Genomic DNA, 14,507 nt, shown 5'->3' with positions numbered 1-14,507 from the left:
GGACACATTTCCATCGTTATAATGTCCATTGCTCGTGTTTCTTGGCCCAAGCAAGTCTCTTCTTATTATTGGAGTCCTTTAGTAGTGGTTTCTTTGCAGCAATTCAACCATGAAGACCTGATTCACAGTCTCCTCTGAACAGTTGATGTTGAGATGCGTCTGTTACTTGAACTATGTGAAGCATTTATTTGGGCTGCAATTGCTAATGCTGGTAACTCTAATGAACGTATCCTCTGCAGCAAAGGAAACTCTGGGTCTTCCTTTCCAGTGGCGTTCCTCATGAGAGCCAGTTTCATCATAGCGCTTGGTGGTTTTTGAGAATGCACTTGAAGAAACTTTCAAAGTTCTTGAAATGTTCCGCACTGACCGACCTTCATGTCTTAAAGTAATGATGGACTGTCGTTTCTCTTTGCTTATTTAAGCTGTTCTTGCCATAATATGGACTTGGTCTTTTACTAAAGAGGGCTATCTTCTGTATACCACCCCTATCTTGTCACAAGTCAACTGATTGTCTCAAACGCATTAAGAAGGAAATAAATTCCACAAATGAACTTTTAACAAGGCACACCTCTTAATTAAAATGCTTTCCAGGTGACTACCTCATGAAGCTGGTTGAGAGAAGGCCAAGCATGTGCAAAGCTTTCATCATTGCTTTCATCATTGTTTAACACTGTGTTGGATATAACATGATTCCATGTGTGTTGTTTGTTCGTTTTGATGTCTTCACTATTATTCGACAATGTAGAAAATAATAAAGATGAAGAAAAACCCTGGGATGAGTAGGTGTGTCCACACTTTGACTGGTACTGTTTATTTGGACTGTTTTTTATTTATTTTTTTTATTTATTTTTTACTTCAGTTTATTTGAGAAAATACTTTCTTAACATGTATTTTTCTTAACTGCATTGTTGGTTAATATGGGCTTGTAAGTAAGAATTTCACTGTAAGGACAAAATAGTGCTGGTTTTTGTTGGTCACCCAATAGTGCACTTGGCTGAACATATCAGCCTCTGAAGTGCCTTGCAGTCCGCAGGGGAGTTGCCGTACCATGACGTCATGCATCCCAACAGTATGCTCTCGCTGGTGCTCCTGTAAATCAATGTGAGGCCCCCGGGACAAACTTCTTCAGCATCCTGAGGTTGAAGAGTCGCTGTCGTGCCTTCTTCACCACAGTGTCCGTGTGGTTTGACCATTTCAGCTTCTCTAAGATGTGTACACCAAAGAATTTGAAGTTATTGACGGTCTCCACGGTAATGAGGATGAGGTTGAGTTCAGCCTGGTTCCTCCTGAAGTCCACAATCAGCTCCTTTGTTTTGCTAACGTTGAGGGAGAGGTTGTTTACCTGGCACGACGCCATCAGAGTGCCTAACTCCTCATTGTAGGCCGTCTCGTCGCTGTTGGTAATCAGGCCTAATACTGTTGTGTTGTCAGCGAACTTGGTGATGGAACTGTCTGAGGCCATGCAGTCCTACAGAGTGGGCATCTCTGTCCCAGTAGGGAACACTGTCATCTCTGTCCCAGTAGGGAACTATGTAATCTCTGTCCCAGTAGGGAACTATGTAATCTCTGTCCCAGTGGGGAACTATGTCATCTCTGTCCCAGTGGGGAACTATGTCATCTCTGTCCCAGTAGGGAAATATGTAATATCTGTCCCAGTAGGGAACACTGTCATCTCTGTCCCAGTAGGGAACTATGTAATCTCTGTCCCAGTAGGGAACTCTGTCATCTCTGCCCCAGTAGGGAACTATGTCATCTCTCTCCCAGTAGGGAAATATGTAATATCTGTCCCAGTAGGGAAATATGTCATCTCTATCCCAGTAGGGAACTATGTCATCTCTGTCCCAGTGGGGAACTATGTCATCTCTGTCCCAGTAGGGAACTATGTCATCTATGTCCCAGTAGGGGACTATGTCATCTCTGTCCCAGTAGGGAACTATGTCATGACTGTAACCAGTAAGTAACTATGTAATCTCTGTCCCAGTAGGGAACTATGTAATCTCTATCCCAGGAGGGAACTATGTAATCTATGTCCCAGTAGGGAACTATGTCATCTCTGTTCCAGTAGGGAACTATGTCATCTATGTCCCAGTAGGGAACTATGTCATCTCTGTCCCAGTAGGGAACTATGTCATCTCTGTCATCTCTGTCCCAGTAGAGAACTATGTCATGACTGTAACCAGTAAGTAACTAAGTCATCTCTGTCACAGTGGGGAACTATGCAATCTATATCCCAGGAGGGAACTATGTCATCTCTGTCCCAGTAGGGAACTATGTCATCTCTGTCCCAGTAGGGAACTATGTCATGACTGTAACCAGTAAGTAACTATGTCATCTCTGTCCCAGTAGGGAACTATGTAATCTCTATCCCAGTAGGGAACTATGTTATCTCTATCCCAGTAGGGAACTATGTCATCTCTGTCCCAGTAGAGAACTATGTCATGACTGTAACCAGTAAGTAACTATGTCATCTCTGTCCCAGTAGGGAACTATGTAATCTCTATCCCAGTAGGGAACTATGTCATCTCTGTCCCAGTAGGGAACTATGTCATCTCTGTCCCAGTAGGGAACTATGTAATCTCTATCCCAATAGGAAACTATGTCATCTCTGTCCCAGTAGGGAACTTTGTCATCTCTGTCCCAGTAGGGAACTATGTCATATCTGTCCCAGTAGGGAACTATGTAATCTCTGTCACAGTGGGGAACTATGCAATCTCTATCCCAGGAGGGAACTCTGTCATCTCTGTCCCAGGAGGGAACTATGTCATCTCTGTCCCAGGAGGGAACTATGTCATCTCTGTCCCAGGAGGGAACTATGTCATCTCTGTCCCAGGAGGGAACTATGTCATCTCTGTCCCAGGAGGGAACTATGTCATCTCTGTCCCAGTGTCATCTCTGTCCCAGGAGGGAACTATATCATCTCTGTCCCAGGAGGGAACTATGTCATCTCTGTCCCAGGAGGGAACTATGTCATCTCTGTCCCAGGAGGGAACTATGTCATCTCTGTCCCAGTAGGGAACTATGTCATCTCTGTCCCAGTAGGGAACTATGTAATCTCTATCCCAATAGGAAACTATGTCATCTCTGTCCCAGTAGGGAACTATGTCATCTCTGTCCCAGTAGGGAACTATGTCATATCTGTCCCAGTAGGGAACTATGTAATCTCTGTCACAGTGGGGAACTATGCAATCTCTATCCCAGGAGGGAACTCTGTCATCTCTGTCCCAGTAGGGAACAATGTCATCTCTGTCCCAGGAGGGAACTATGTCATCTCTGTCCCAGGAGGGAACTATGTCATCTCTGTCCCAGTAAGGAACTATGTCATCTCTGTCCCAGTAAGGAGCTATGTCATCTCTGTCCCAGTGTCATCTCTGGTCCCGTTTGGAACTCTGTCATCTCTGTCCAAGTAGGGAACTATGTTATCTCTATCCCAGTAGGGAACTATGTCATCTCTGTCCCAGTAAGGAACTATGTCATCTCTGTCCCAGTAAGGAGCTATGTCATCTCTGTCCCAGTAAGGAGCTATGTCATCTCTGGTCCTGTTTGGAACTCTGTCATCTCTGTCCAAGTAGGGAACTATGTCATCTCTGTCCAAGTAGGGAACACTGTCATCTCTGTCCAAGTAGGGAACACTGTCATCTCTGTCCCAGGAGGGAACTATGTCATCTCTGTCCCAGGAGGGAACTATGTCATCTCTGTCCCAGGAGGGAACTATGTCATCTCTGTCCCAGGAGGGAACTACGTCATCTCTGTCCCAGGAGGGAACTACGTCATCTCTGTCCCAGGAGGGAACTACGTCATCTCTGTCCCAGGAGGGAACTACGTCATCTCTGTCCCAGTAAGGAACTACGTCATCTCTGTCCCAGGAGGGAACTACTTCATCTCTGTCCCAGGAGGGAACCATGTCATCTCTGTCCCAGTAGGGAACTATGTCATCTCTGTCCCAGTAGGGAACTATGTCATCTCTGTCCCAGTAGGGAACTCTGTCATCTCTGTCCCAGTAGGGAACTCTGTCATCTCTGTCCCAGTAGGGAACTCTGTCATCTCTGTCCCAGTAGGGAACTCTGTCATCTCTGTCCCAGTAGGGAACTCTGTCATCTCTGTCCCAGTAGGGAACTCTGTCTTCTCTGTCCCAGTAGGGAACTCTGTCATCTCTGTCCCTGTAGGGAACTCTGTCATCTCTGGTCTTGTAGGGAACTCTGTCATCTCTGTCCCAGTAGGGAACTCTGTCATCTCTGTCCCAGTAGGGAACTCTGTCATCTCTGTCCCTGTAGGGAACTCTGTCATCTCTGTCCCTGTAGGGAACTCTGTCATCTCTGTCCCTGTAGGGAACTATGTCATCTCTGTCCCAGGAGGGAACTATGTCATCTCTGTCCCAGGAGGGAACTATGTCATCTCTGTCCCTGTAGGGAACTATGTCATCTCTGTCCCTGTAGGGAACTATGTCATCTCTGTCCCTGTAGGGAACTATGTCATCTCTGTCCCTGTAGGGAACTATGTCATCTCTGTCCCTGTAGGGAACTCTGTCATTTCTGTCCAAGAGTAAAATGAATCTGGTCATCCACTGATAACATTCCCCCAAAATCATATGATTAAAAACCACAAAAAATAGGTCCTTAAATAATGTCAGTTGAAAACAATTTTATTAGAAACAAAATCACATCAAATCCTAAAAGAAATCTAAGCAGTTTTGAAAAGTCAAGTCATTCAATGATGAAGCATTCCGTTGTAGCGTAACTCTGTAGATAGTCATTGTCATGTTCAGGTAGTCAGTAGACCGTGATGACTGGTCTAGAGTCAGTGTTACTTATTACAGGAGGAAGAGGACAGATCATGTAGTTGTTGGTTGAAACTGATCTGGAGTCAGATTTGCTTCTGGCAAGAGGAGTTGGTGATCTCGTACTTTTCATTGCGAGGGTTAAACCACACCTCAAATGTACATGTCAGGCGCTGTAAAACAAACGATTACGTCACATTAATGTCAATAAACTGTATAGACACTGTGATCTATGAGGTCAATATTACATGGTGTACTGTATGTATAGCCTGAGTACCAGACCTGTCTGGGACATGACATGGAGTGGAATGATAACACAAACCGTTCTGGTACCACCAGGTATGTACTGCATGCTATAAAATTGTAATTTTGTTTTACTTACGTAAGTAAAAGGCTCTAATGCCCAGCTCAGTATCTGCATTAAGTGCTTAAATCTCTCCATTAAAAGGAAAGAACTGCTAAATCTGTAGCTTTCCAATGCAGAAGCACTTATATCATAATTACACTTATGTAACACCATGTGGCACCCTATTCCCTTAGTAGTGCACTACTCTGGTGAAAAGTAGTGCACTACTCTGGTGAAAAGTAGTGCACTACTCTGGTGAAAAGTAGTGCACTACTCTGGTCAATAGTAGTGCACTACTCTGGTCAATAGTAGTGCACTGTATAGGGAATATGGTGCCATGTGGGACATACATCCAGTTTCTAAGTCCCGTACAGTATATCCATATCATCTTTGCTCTGTATATCCATGAGCATCAGAAAAAGTAACCTTTTTCCCCAGAACACAGGACTCCACATCTGAGTTGTGCTCTGTCTTGAGGCACTTGGTCTTCCCGATGATCACCTCGATCCTATAGTTGATCATGTTAGTCACCTGTTTGGGTCATATAAAGGAGAGCCTTAGTAAGAAACAACCATACCACCTGTTGACATCAGCTTTTTAGTTGAATAAATTAATAATAAGAGATGTTTGTGCAATTATATACAATTCATGTTATACATGAATAGCAGAAGTTGTGTAAATGACTTTACCACTTAAAGGGAGGTAGTTAGAAGTATAGGACAGTGTCCCAAATGAAAAAGGTAGTGCACTCTAGGGTTAATAGGAGGGCATTTAGGATGTAGCCTAGAGGAAATAGGGGACCATTTATGATGTTGCCTAGAGGAAATAAGGGCCATTTAGGATGTAGTCTAGAGGAAATAGGGGACCATTTAGGACGTAGTCTAGAGGAAATAAGGGCCATTTAGGATGTAGTCTAGAGGAAATAGGGGACCATTTAGGACGTAGTCTAGAGGAAATAGGGGACCATTTAGGATGTAGCCTAGAGGAAATAGGGGACCATTTAGGATGTAGTCTAGAGGAAATAGGGGACCATTTAGGATGTAGTCTAGAGGAAATAGGGGACCATTTAGGATGTAGCCTAGAGGAAACAGGGGACCATTTAGGATGTAGCCTAGAGGAAACAGGGGACCATTTAGGATGTAGCCTAGAGGAAATAGGGGACCATCTAGGATGTAGCCTAGAGGTAATAGGGGACCATCTAGGATGTAGCCTAGAGGTAATAGGGGACCATTTAGGATGTAGGCTAGAGGAAATAGGGGCCATTTAGGATGTAGTCTAGAGGTAATAGGGGACCATTTAGGATGTAGCCTAGAGGAAATAGGGGACCATTTAGGATGTAGCCTAGAGGAAATAGGGGACCATTTAGGATGTAGCCTAGAGGTAATAGGGGCCATTTAGGGTGTAGCCTAGAGGAAATAGGGGACCATTTATGATGTAGCCTAGAGGTAATAGGGACCATTTAGGATGTAGCCTAGAGGAAATAGGGGACCATTTAGGATGTAACAGAGGAAATAGGGGACCATTTAGGATGTAGCCTAGAGGAAATAAGGGACCATTTAGGATGTAGCCTAGAGGAAACAGGGGACCATTTAGGATGTAGCCTAGAGGAAACAGGGGACCATTTAGGATGTAGCCTAGAGGAAATAAGGGACCATTTAGGATGTAGCCTAGAGGAAACAGGGGACCATTTAGGATGTAGCCTAGAGGAAATAGGGGACCATTTAGGATGTAACAGAGGAAATAGGGGACCATCTAGGATGTAGCCTAGAGGAACTAAGGGACCATTTAGGATGTAGCCTAGAGGAAATAGGGGACCATTTAGGATGTAGTCTAGAGGAAACAGGGGACCATTTAGGATGTAGCCTAGAGGTAATAGGGGACCATCTAGGATGTAGCCTAGAGGAAATAGGGGACCATCTAGGATGTAGCCTAGAGGAAATAGGGGACCATCTAGGATGTAGCCTAGAGGAAATAGGGGACCATTTAGGATGTAGCCTAGAGGAAATAGGGGATCATTTAGGATGTAGCCTAGAGGAAATAGGGGACCATTTAGGATGTAGCCTAGAGGAAATAGGGGACCATTTATGATGTAGCCTAGAGGTAATAGGGGACCATCTAGGATGTAACCTAGAGGAAATAGGGGACCATCTAGGATGTAGCCTAGAGGTAATAGGGGACCATTTAGGATGTAGTCTAGAGGAAATAAGGGCCATTTATGATGTAGCCTAGAGGAAATAGGGGACCATTTATGATGTAGCCTAGAGGAAATAGGGGACCATTTAGGATGTAGCCTAGAGGAAATAGGGGACCATTTAGGATGTAGCCTAGAGGAAATAGGGGACCATTTAGGATGTAGTCTAGAGGAAACAGGGGACCATTTAGGATGTAGCCTAGAGGAAATAGGGGACCATTTAGGATGTAGCCTAGAGGAAATAGGGGACCATCTAGGATGTAGCCTAGAGGAAATAGGGGACCATCTAGGATGAAACCTGGATAATACTGTCACCTGAGTCTCAGCAGAGATGACATTGATTAGTCTGAAGAATTTCCTGGCATTAGACTGGGTGTTAAAGTGGTCCACAGCAGCTTTAGCAGTGGTCTGCACCTCCAGGCTCTCTGGGTCTCTGCTGAACCAGCCACCCAGAAGCTGGATGTTCTCTACAACCACAACACTCAGTTACATGGAGCTGAACAAGCAGTGAGGTTAGGAAGCTAACTCCTGTACTAAAGTAGGAGCAGTCAGTAAAAACAGAACAACAACACAGTCCAACTCCTCTGACTCATAGGAACCAGAGAGCTGAGTGGGCAGGATGGCGTCAATATTGCGGTAAAAAGGGAAAATAACCAGCCGCAAATTGAGTCACTTCTGCCTTCTGCCCAACTCAACATATGACATCAACTGCTCTGATATTTCTGAGACTCATTAATGTCTGGACAACAGACAGTTTTTTTAAACACCTTAGAATGGCATTTGGGGATTCGAAAAAGAGTTGAGGCCAAAAATGTATGTACCAATTGTTTGGATTGTATATATTTTTCTTAAAGTCCAAATTGGCACCAATTCCGGATTGCCCCATTAAATGTTTCACGTCCACCAGAGCAAGCAGACTTTTAAACACACTATGTCTTGTTAGTTCTGTTGACATCAACATTTTTAATGAATCATCAAATGAACTGGGTTTGGATGAAGGAATTGAACCATGTCATGCTTTCCCTGTTTGGGGTTCATTAGTAAAGTACACAATCATTCCAGTGTCAAGTTTGTAGTTACATTTCCTATAGTATCATTCATAACACACATTGTTACAACTTCAAAACAGACACGATCACAACACACTGAAATACATTACGTAGTTGAGTTCATCATAAACAAAAAGCAACAGCTTTGGATTGGATGCAGAGTTATCTTAAAATGGAATCTAGTCCGCAGTAGGACCAGTTAGTGAACAGGCATTAACTGAGGTAAATAACAGTAAGGTAAGATAAGCTAGTCCACAGTACTTACTCGCTGTGATAGGTTCCTCCTCTATGGGTTGAGGCTGCTCCTGTCCCTGGGCCACCAGGTAGAGAGTTGAGACCAGAGACAACAACGGCAACAACTGGGGAGCCATGGTGTTATGGTATCCTGGGAAGTTAGATGAAGCTGTTAGCTCGAAACAGAGACAGAGAGAGAGACAGAGACAGAGAGAGAGAGGGAGAGAGACACAGAGACAGCTGTATTACCAGTAGCTATCCTCTGTGGTCTGAGTCAGTTTGCTGTTGAATGAGAGAAAGGAAGGGTTCTGTATTTAGGCAGTGGAATGTTTAACCAGCCAGTTAAGTCCACACCCTCTTCCTGGCAGTAACAGCAGTAAGAGCTGAGTACTCAGTCAGCAGGGCTTTAATATAGATGACTGAGTACTGGGCATTGGGTGGGTTGGTATTATGCCAGTCAGCAGGGCTTTAATATAGATGACTGGGCATTGGGTGGATGGGTATTGTGTGGGTGTGTATTGTGTGGGTGTGTGTATTTTGTGGGTGTGTGTATTTTGTGGGTGTAGGGGTTTTCAAAGGTGTGGATGTTTCTATGTGAACCTAAATCACATTGTATTTGTCACATGCACCGAATACAACAGACTTTACCATCACGGACTGACTGACTAGCCCTTCCCAACGATGCAGAGTCTAAATATATATAAATAAATATTGACACACCCTACATTCACCAATGCTGTTCTTCATGTTCTGCTGTAGGTGACAGACAGGGCAACATGTGTGGACTAAAACAACATAAAACTGGCTGTATCACAAAGCATGATCAAATTCATTAGCCAGCGACAGTAATTGAGAAACATTGAGAAATAGTTTGAAAGATTTTTTGGGTGTCAAATTAACCAGTTATCTACCTTTCATAAGCAGCTAGCTAGTAATAGCTAGCTGGTAGCATGCTAGCTAGTTAGATCCCAAATCTTTCTAAACTAATATCTGACTAACTCAGAAATATGAAGTAATTTCTGAATGAAAAATAACTATAAATAATAATACATAATGATAATAATAAATAAATGAATTCAAATATACAGTTGAAGTCGGAAGTTTACATACACTTAGGTTGGAGTCATTAAAACTTGTTTTTTTCAACAAATTTCTTGTTATTAACAAACTATAGTTTTGGCAAGTCAGTTAGGACATCTACTTTGTGCATGACACAAGTCATTTTTCCAACAATTGTTTACAGACAGATTATTTCATGTCTCTATTTTGGTTCTGTCAGGGCGTGATTTGGGGTGGGCATGTTTTTTTCTGATCTATGTTTTCTATTTCTGTGTGTTTGGCCGGGTGTGGTTCTCAATCAGAGGCAGCTGTCTATCGTTGTCTCTGATTGAGAACCATACTTAGGTAGCCTTTTCCCACCTGTGTCTTGTGGTTAGTTATTTTCTGTTTAGTGTTTATGCACCTTACAGGACTGTTTCGGTTTCATTTATTCAAGTTGTTGTTGTGTTTTAGTGTTCAGTCAAATAAAGATCATGAACAAGTACCACGCTGTGCTTTGGTCCACACCTCCTTCCAACAGCTGTTACAATAATTAACTTTATCACAATTCCAGGGGGTCACAAGTTTACATACACTAAGTTGACTGTGCCTTTAAACAGCTTGTAAAATTCCAGAAAATTGTGTCATGGCTTTAGAAGCTTCTTATAGGCTAATTTACATAATTTGAGTCAATTGGAGGTGTACCTGTGGATGTATTTCAAGGCCTACCTTCAAACTCAGTGCCTCTTTGCTTGACATCATGGGAAAATCAAAAGAAATCAGCCAAGAAAAATTGTAGACCTCCACAAGTCTGGTTCATCCATGGGAGAAATTTCCAAATGCCTGAAGGTACCACGTTCATCTGTACAAACAATAGTACGCAAGTATAAACACTCAGCTGTCATACCGCTCAGGAAGGAGACGCGTTCTGTCTCCTAGAGATCAACGTACTTTGGTGCGAAAAGTGCAAATTAATCCCAGAACAACAGCAAAGGACCTTGTGAAGATGCTGGAGGAAACGGGTGCAAAAGTATCTATATCCACAGTAAAACTAGTAATATATCGACATAACCTGAAAGGCGGCTCAGCAAGGAAGAAGCCCTGCTCCAAAACCACCATAAAAAGCCAGACTACGGTTTGCAACTGCACATGGGGACAACGATTGTACTTTTTGGAGAAATGTCCTCTGGTCTGATGATACAAAAATAGAACTGTTTGGCCATAATGACCATCGTTATGTTTGGAGGAAAAAGGGGGAGGCTTGCAAGCCGAAGAACACCATCCCAACCGTGAAGCAAGGGGGTGGCAGCATCATGTTGTGGGGGTGTTTTTCTGCAGGAAGGTCTGGTGCACTTCACAAAATAGATGGCATCATGAGGGAGGAAAATGATGTGGACGTATTGAAGCAACATCTCACGACATCAGTCGGGAAGTTAAAGCTTGGTCGCAAATGGGTCTTCCAAATGGACAATGACCCCAAGCATACTTCCAAAGTTGTGACAAAATTTAAGGACAACAAAGTCAAGGTATGGGAGTGGCCATCACAAAGCCCTGACCTCAATCCTATAGAAAATGTGTGGGCAGAACTGAAAAAGCATGTGCGAGCAAGGAGGCCTACAAACCTGACTCAGTTACACCAGCTCTGTCAGGAGGAATGGGCCAAAATTCACCCAACTTATTGTGGGAAGCTTGTGGAAGGCTAACCGAAATGTTTGACCCAAGTTAAACAATTTAAAGGCAATGCTACCAAATACTAATTGAGTGTATGTAAAGGACTAGCCTCTTCTGGCTTCCATATGCAGACAACTACGGACCAGATCCTTGGGCTGACCAGAGGTGTACTGTTCCAGGTAATAGAGCCTATCCTGGTGACTGCTTGTCTTATCTTCTATACCATGCTCAAATGCACGCATAAATGGCCTAAAGTTTGGAGGATCACCGTCAAACATAGGTATCTCCCTAACAGGGAGTGTGGCCTGTTTGTGCTGTAGTACAAGGAGGTCAGCAATTTCATTCTGCCTTTGCATGACAGTAGAGAGGTCATCATGGCTGGTATTATGGCTGATACCCGCAGTGTTGATTCTGTGTTGATTGCTAGACCTTGATGTTGGCTGCTGAAGGGTGTGGTTCATGACTGTTTTCTGAATAGGTTTTGATGGCTTTGTGGTCGGTTGTTGTAAAACTCTTTGTAGTGTGGTCTTTCGAACTGCACCTAATGCAGCAAACTCAACCGGTTCCTTATAGACCTCGGGTTCCTGGTTCTCAAAATAAGAGTTCATTCCATCTTCTTGGCTTAGAAAATGGGCTGCCACAGCATGGGATTGAGAAGTTGACTCAACACTCTCCAGAACCTTCAGTTTGGCATTATATGCTGCTATGTCCGTTTCCAGTGCCATTTTTCCCATCCTAACATTCAGTTGAGCTTTCTGTTGTTCCAGTTGAGCTTTCTGTTGTTTCAGTTGAGCTTTCTCCAGTTCCAATGCATGCTTGTCCTGTAATGATGCTTGGAGAGCTAGTAGAGCTGCTCGTTCTGCCTCAGCTTTTAGGCGTGCAGGACACTGAGGAAGCAGTCTTAGAATACTTTGTTTTATTTGATGTTTTTGACACATTGGAAATGCTGTCGTGTGGTTCAATTAGCGTTTGTGGCTCGATTTCAGCTTTTTTCCATATTTCCACCTCTTTCAGGAAATGTTCATAAGTTCTCATTCTTGGTTGATAATAGTTAATGCTCTCCTGTTCGTGTTCCTCCTCGGTGACCAGCTCTAGCACAGAATCATGAGCATTCTTAAAGTCATTGAGAACAGCATGAAATGCTTCAAGACACTCATCCACAGTTTCAATGTTTCCTCTATCAACAAGAAGGGCTTTTATTTCATTCATTTTGCGTGTACACACTCCAAGTTTGCCTCTCCGGGCTGCATAGAGTGAATTTAGATGCTCCTCTGCCCTCTCCAGTGGAGTCTTATTTGGGATTTCATCCTCCATCATTCACTTTTAGTTCACTCAATTTACAATGATGGTTTTTGATTGTTAAAACGTAATGCCCCTTTAGACCTCCTTTAATGCTTTAAAACACAGTCCTCCATTTCAGCATATTGACCCATTTTGAATTGAACATGTGCAAGTTCGGCATTTTAGATGCGTTTTAAACATTTCATCCCATTATAAGTTGTCCCTTTAATGAAGTTTAAACACGCAGTATCCTTAGATTGCATTCGTTGCGTTGATGCATTGCATTTCCACGTTAGGCCAAATATTAGACATAAGATTAGGCTACATTGTGCGTAGGATCTCAGTGTTTCCCAAACTTCTTAATTGTTTTCACAGCGCTGTGTTTTGAATTCCACTCCCAAGTTTATCAAACATTACAATTAAAAGCACATTTGCGCTTCCATAATAAGCATGATCAAATGATCGCATTGAACAGGGCAGCTCATTCATTCGCAGTGGTTACTCACGGCTGGCGAATTCTAGTAGTTCAAATCCTTCCAAGCGAGCTGTCCTTACGATCCGAATGCAATTACAAATAGAACAATATCCAGCGTGTGTCCGAACCGGAGATTTCCTTCCGATAGAAATCCTTCACGGAGTTTTTTTGACTTGAATGTAGTGACTTCCTTTCGTCTTTACCGCTACACCCCTCGTATCTGCCTTCAGAGATCTAAATCTCTCTCTTCCTTCAATGTGCAGGATAGTGGGGTGCTTTCTTTGACATTTCAGACAGGTCATCCTTCTTTTACATTCTTTGCTTAAGTGTCCTCTCATCAAACAGCCAAAACAAAGGCCTTTTGATCTCAGAAACTCAACCTTGGCTTCGTGTGGCTGTGCCTTCACCTGTTGGCCGTCGACCAGGAAATGCTCACCAGCGCAAAATACACATGAGATACTGGGAGCATCAGAAGGGTAGGCGCCTGGTTTCTTGACTTTGAATGTTTGTTCTTTTAGAGGTTTTTCAGAGTCACAATCTGCCACTACATCTACTGCAGTGGCAAAGCTGCTTCCCTTACTCTTGGATTTGAACTGCTGTTTAAAGTCAGCTTCTGTTTTGGTTTTAAAAACTGCCATGTACTGCTATGGGATCCCCCTTTGCTCCTAACTATGCTAATTTGTATGTGGGTTACATGGAGAAACAGTCTATTTTCAAGCCTCTCAACAAAAAAAATCTTGCCTCACATCATTATTTGGAAACGGTACATTGATGATATTTTTGTTCTATGGAGGAGTGATGCCAAACAGCTCCAGGCGTTCTATGGAGGGGTGATGCCAAACAGCTCCAGGCGTTCCATGGAGGAGTGATGCCAAACAGCTCCAGCCGTTCTATGGAGGGGTGATGCCAAACAGCTCCAGGCGTTCCATGGAGGGGTGATGCCAAACAGCTCCAGGCGTTCCATGGAGGAGTGATGCCAAACAGCTCCAGGCGTTCCATGGAGGGGTGATGCCAAACAGCTCCAGGCGTTCCATGGAGGGGTGATGCCAAACAGCTCCAGGCGTTCCATGGAGGGGTGATGCAAAAGGGGTGATGCTTTTCTTAACTCCTGTTCTGAGCATCTGAGATTTACTATGTAATCTGATACACGTCAAATCAGTTTTCTTGATCTTCTGATCTTGTGTGAAGATAATGTTCTATACACTGATCTTTACAGGAAGCCTACTGATCGTAACAGTTTGTTGAGGGCTGATAGTTGTCCCCCACTTCCCTTGAAAAATAGTTTGCCCTACAGCCAATTCTGTCCAATCAAAAGAATTTGCAAAAAACAATCCGATTTCGACAGAAATATGGCTGAGATGCAAAGAAAGTTCAAGGAGAGGGACTACAAGAGTGATCAGATTAATATTGCCATTGAGAAAATTAAAAACAAAACGAGACATGACCTT

At 43.4% G+C, this 14,507-nt stretch overlaps 1 protein-coding gene across 4 annotated transcripts; it reads right to left on the bottom strand.

Moving 5' to 3' along the window:
- Positions 1 to 4,618: 4,618 nt before the first annotated feature.
- Positions 4,619 to 13,612, bottom strand: LOC139409814 (cystatin-1). 4 transcript variants are annotated; one of them, XM_071155196.1, is made up of 5 exons: positions 13,091 to 13,612; positions 8,626 to 8,745; positions 7,627 to 7,778; positions 5,547 to 5,651; positions 4,619 to 4,947 (listed from the first exon to the last, which is right to left on the bottom strand). In XM_071155196.1, the coding sequence occupies exons 2-5, from the start codon at positions 8,729 to 8,731 to the stop codon at positions 4,861 to 4,863; spliced, it is 450 nt and encodes a 149-aa protein (XP_071011297.1). In that variant the 5' UTR covers positions 8,732 to 8,745; positions 13,091 to 13,612; the 3' UTR covers positions 4,619 to 4,860. The 4 variants fall into 4 exon arrangements, with proteins under 4 accessions (XP_071011297.1, XP_071011295.1, XP_071011296.1 ...); XM_071155194.1 differs by having other exon boundaries at positions 8,626 to 8,763; positions 13,091 to 13,611; XM_071155195.1 differs by lacking the exon at positions 13,091 to 13,612 and adding an exon at positions 8,844 to 9,317.
- Between the last annotated feature and the right edge of the window lie 895 nt (positions 13,613 to 14,507).

This window comes from Oncorhynchus clarkii, chromosome 5, assembly GCF_045791955.1.
Source record: "Oncorhynchus clarkii lewisi isolate Uvic-CL-2024 chromosome 5, UVic_Ocla_1.0, whole genome shotgun sequence".
NCBI lineage: Eukaryota > Metazoa > Chordata > Actinopteri > Salmoniformes > Salmonidae > Oncorhynchus > Oncorhynchus clarkii.
This window is presented reverse-complemented; position numbering and strand designations above follow the sequence as displayed.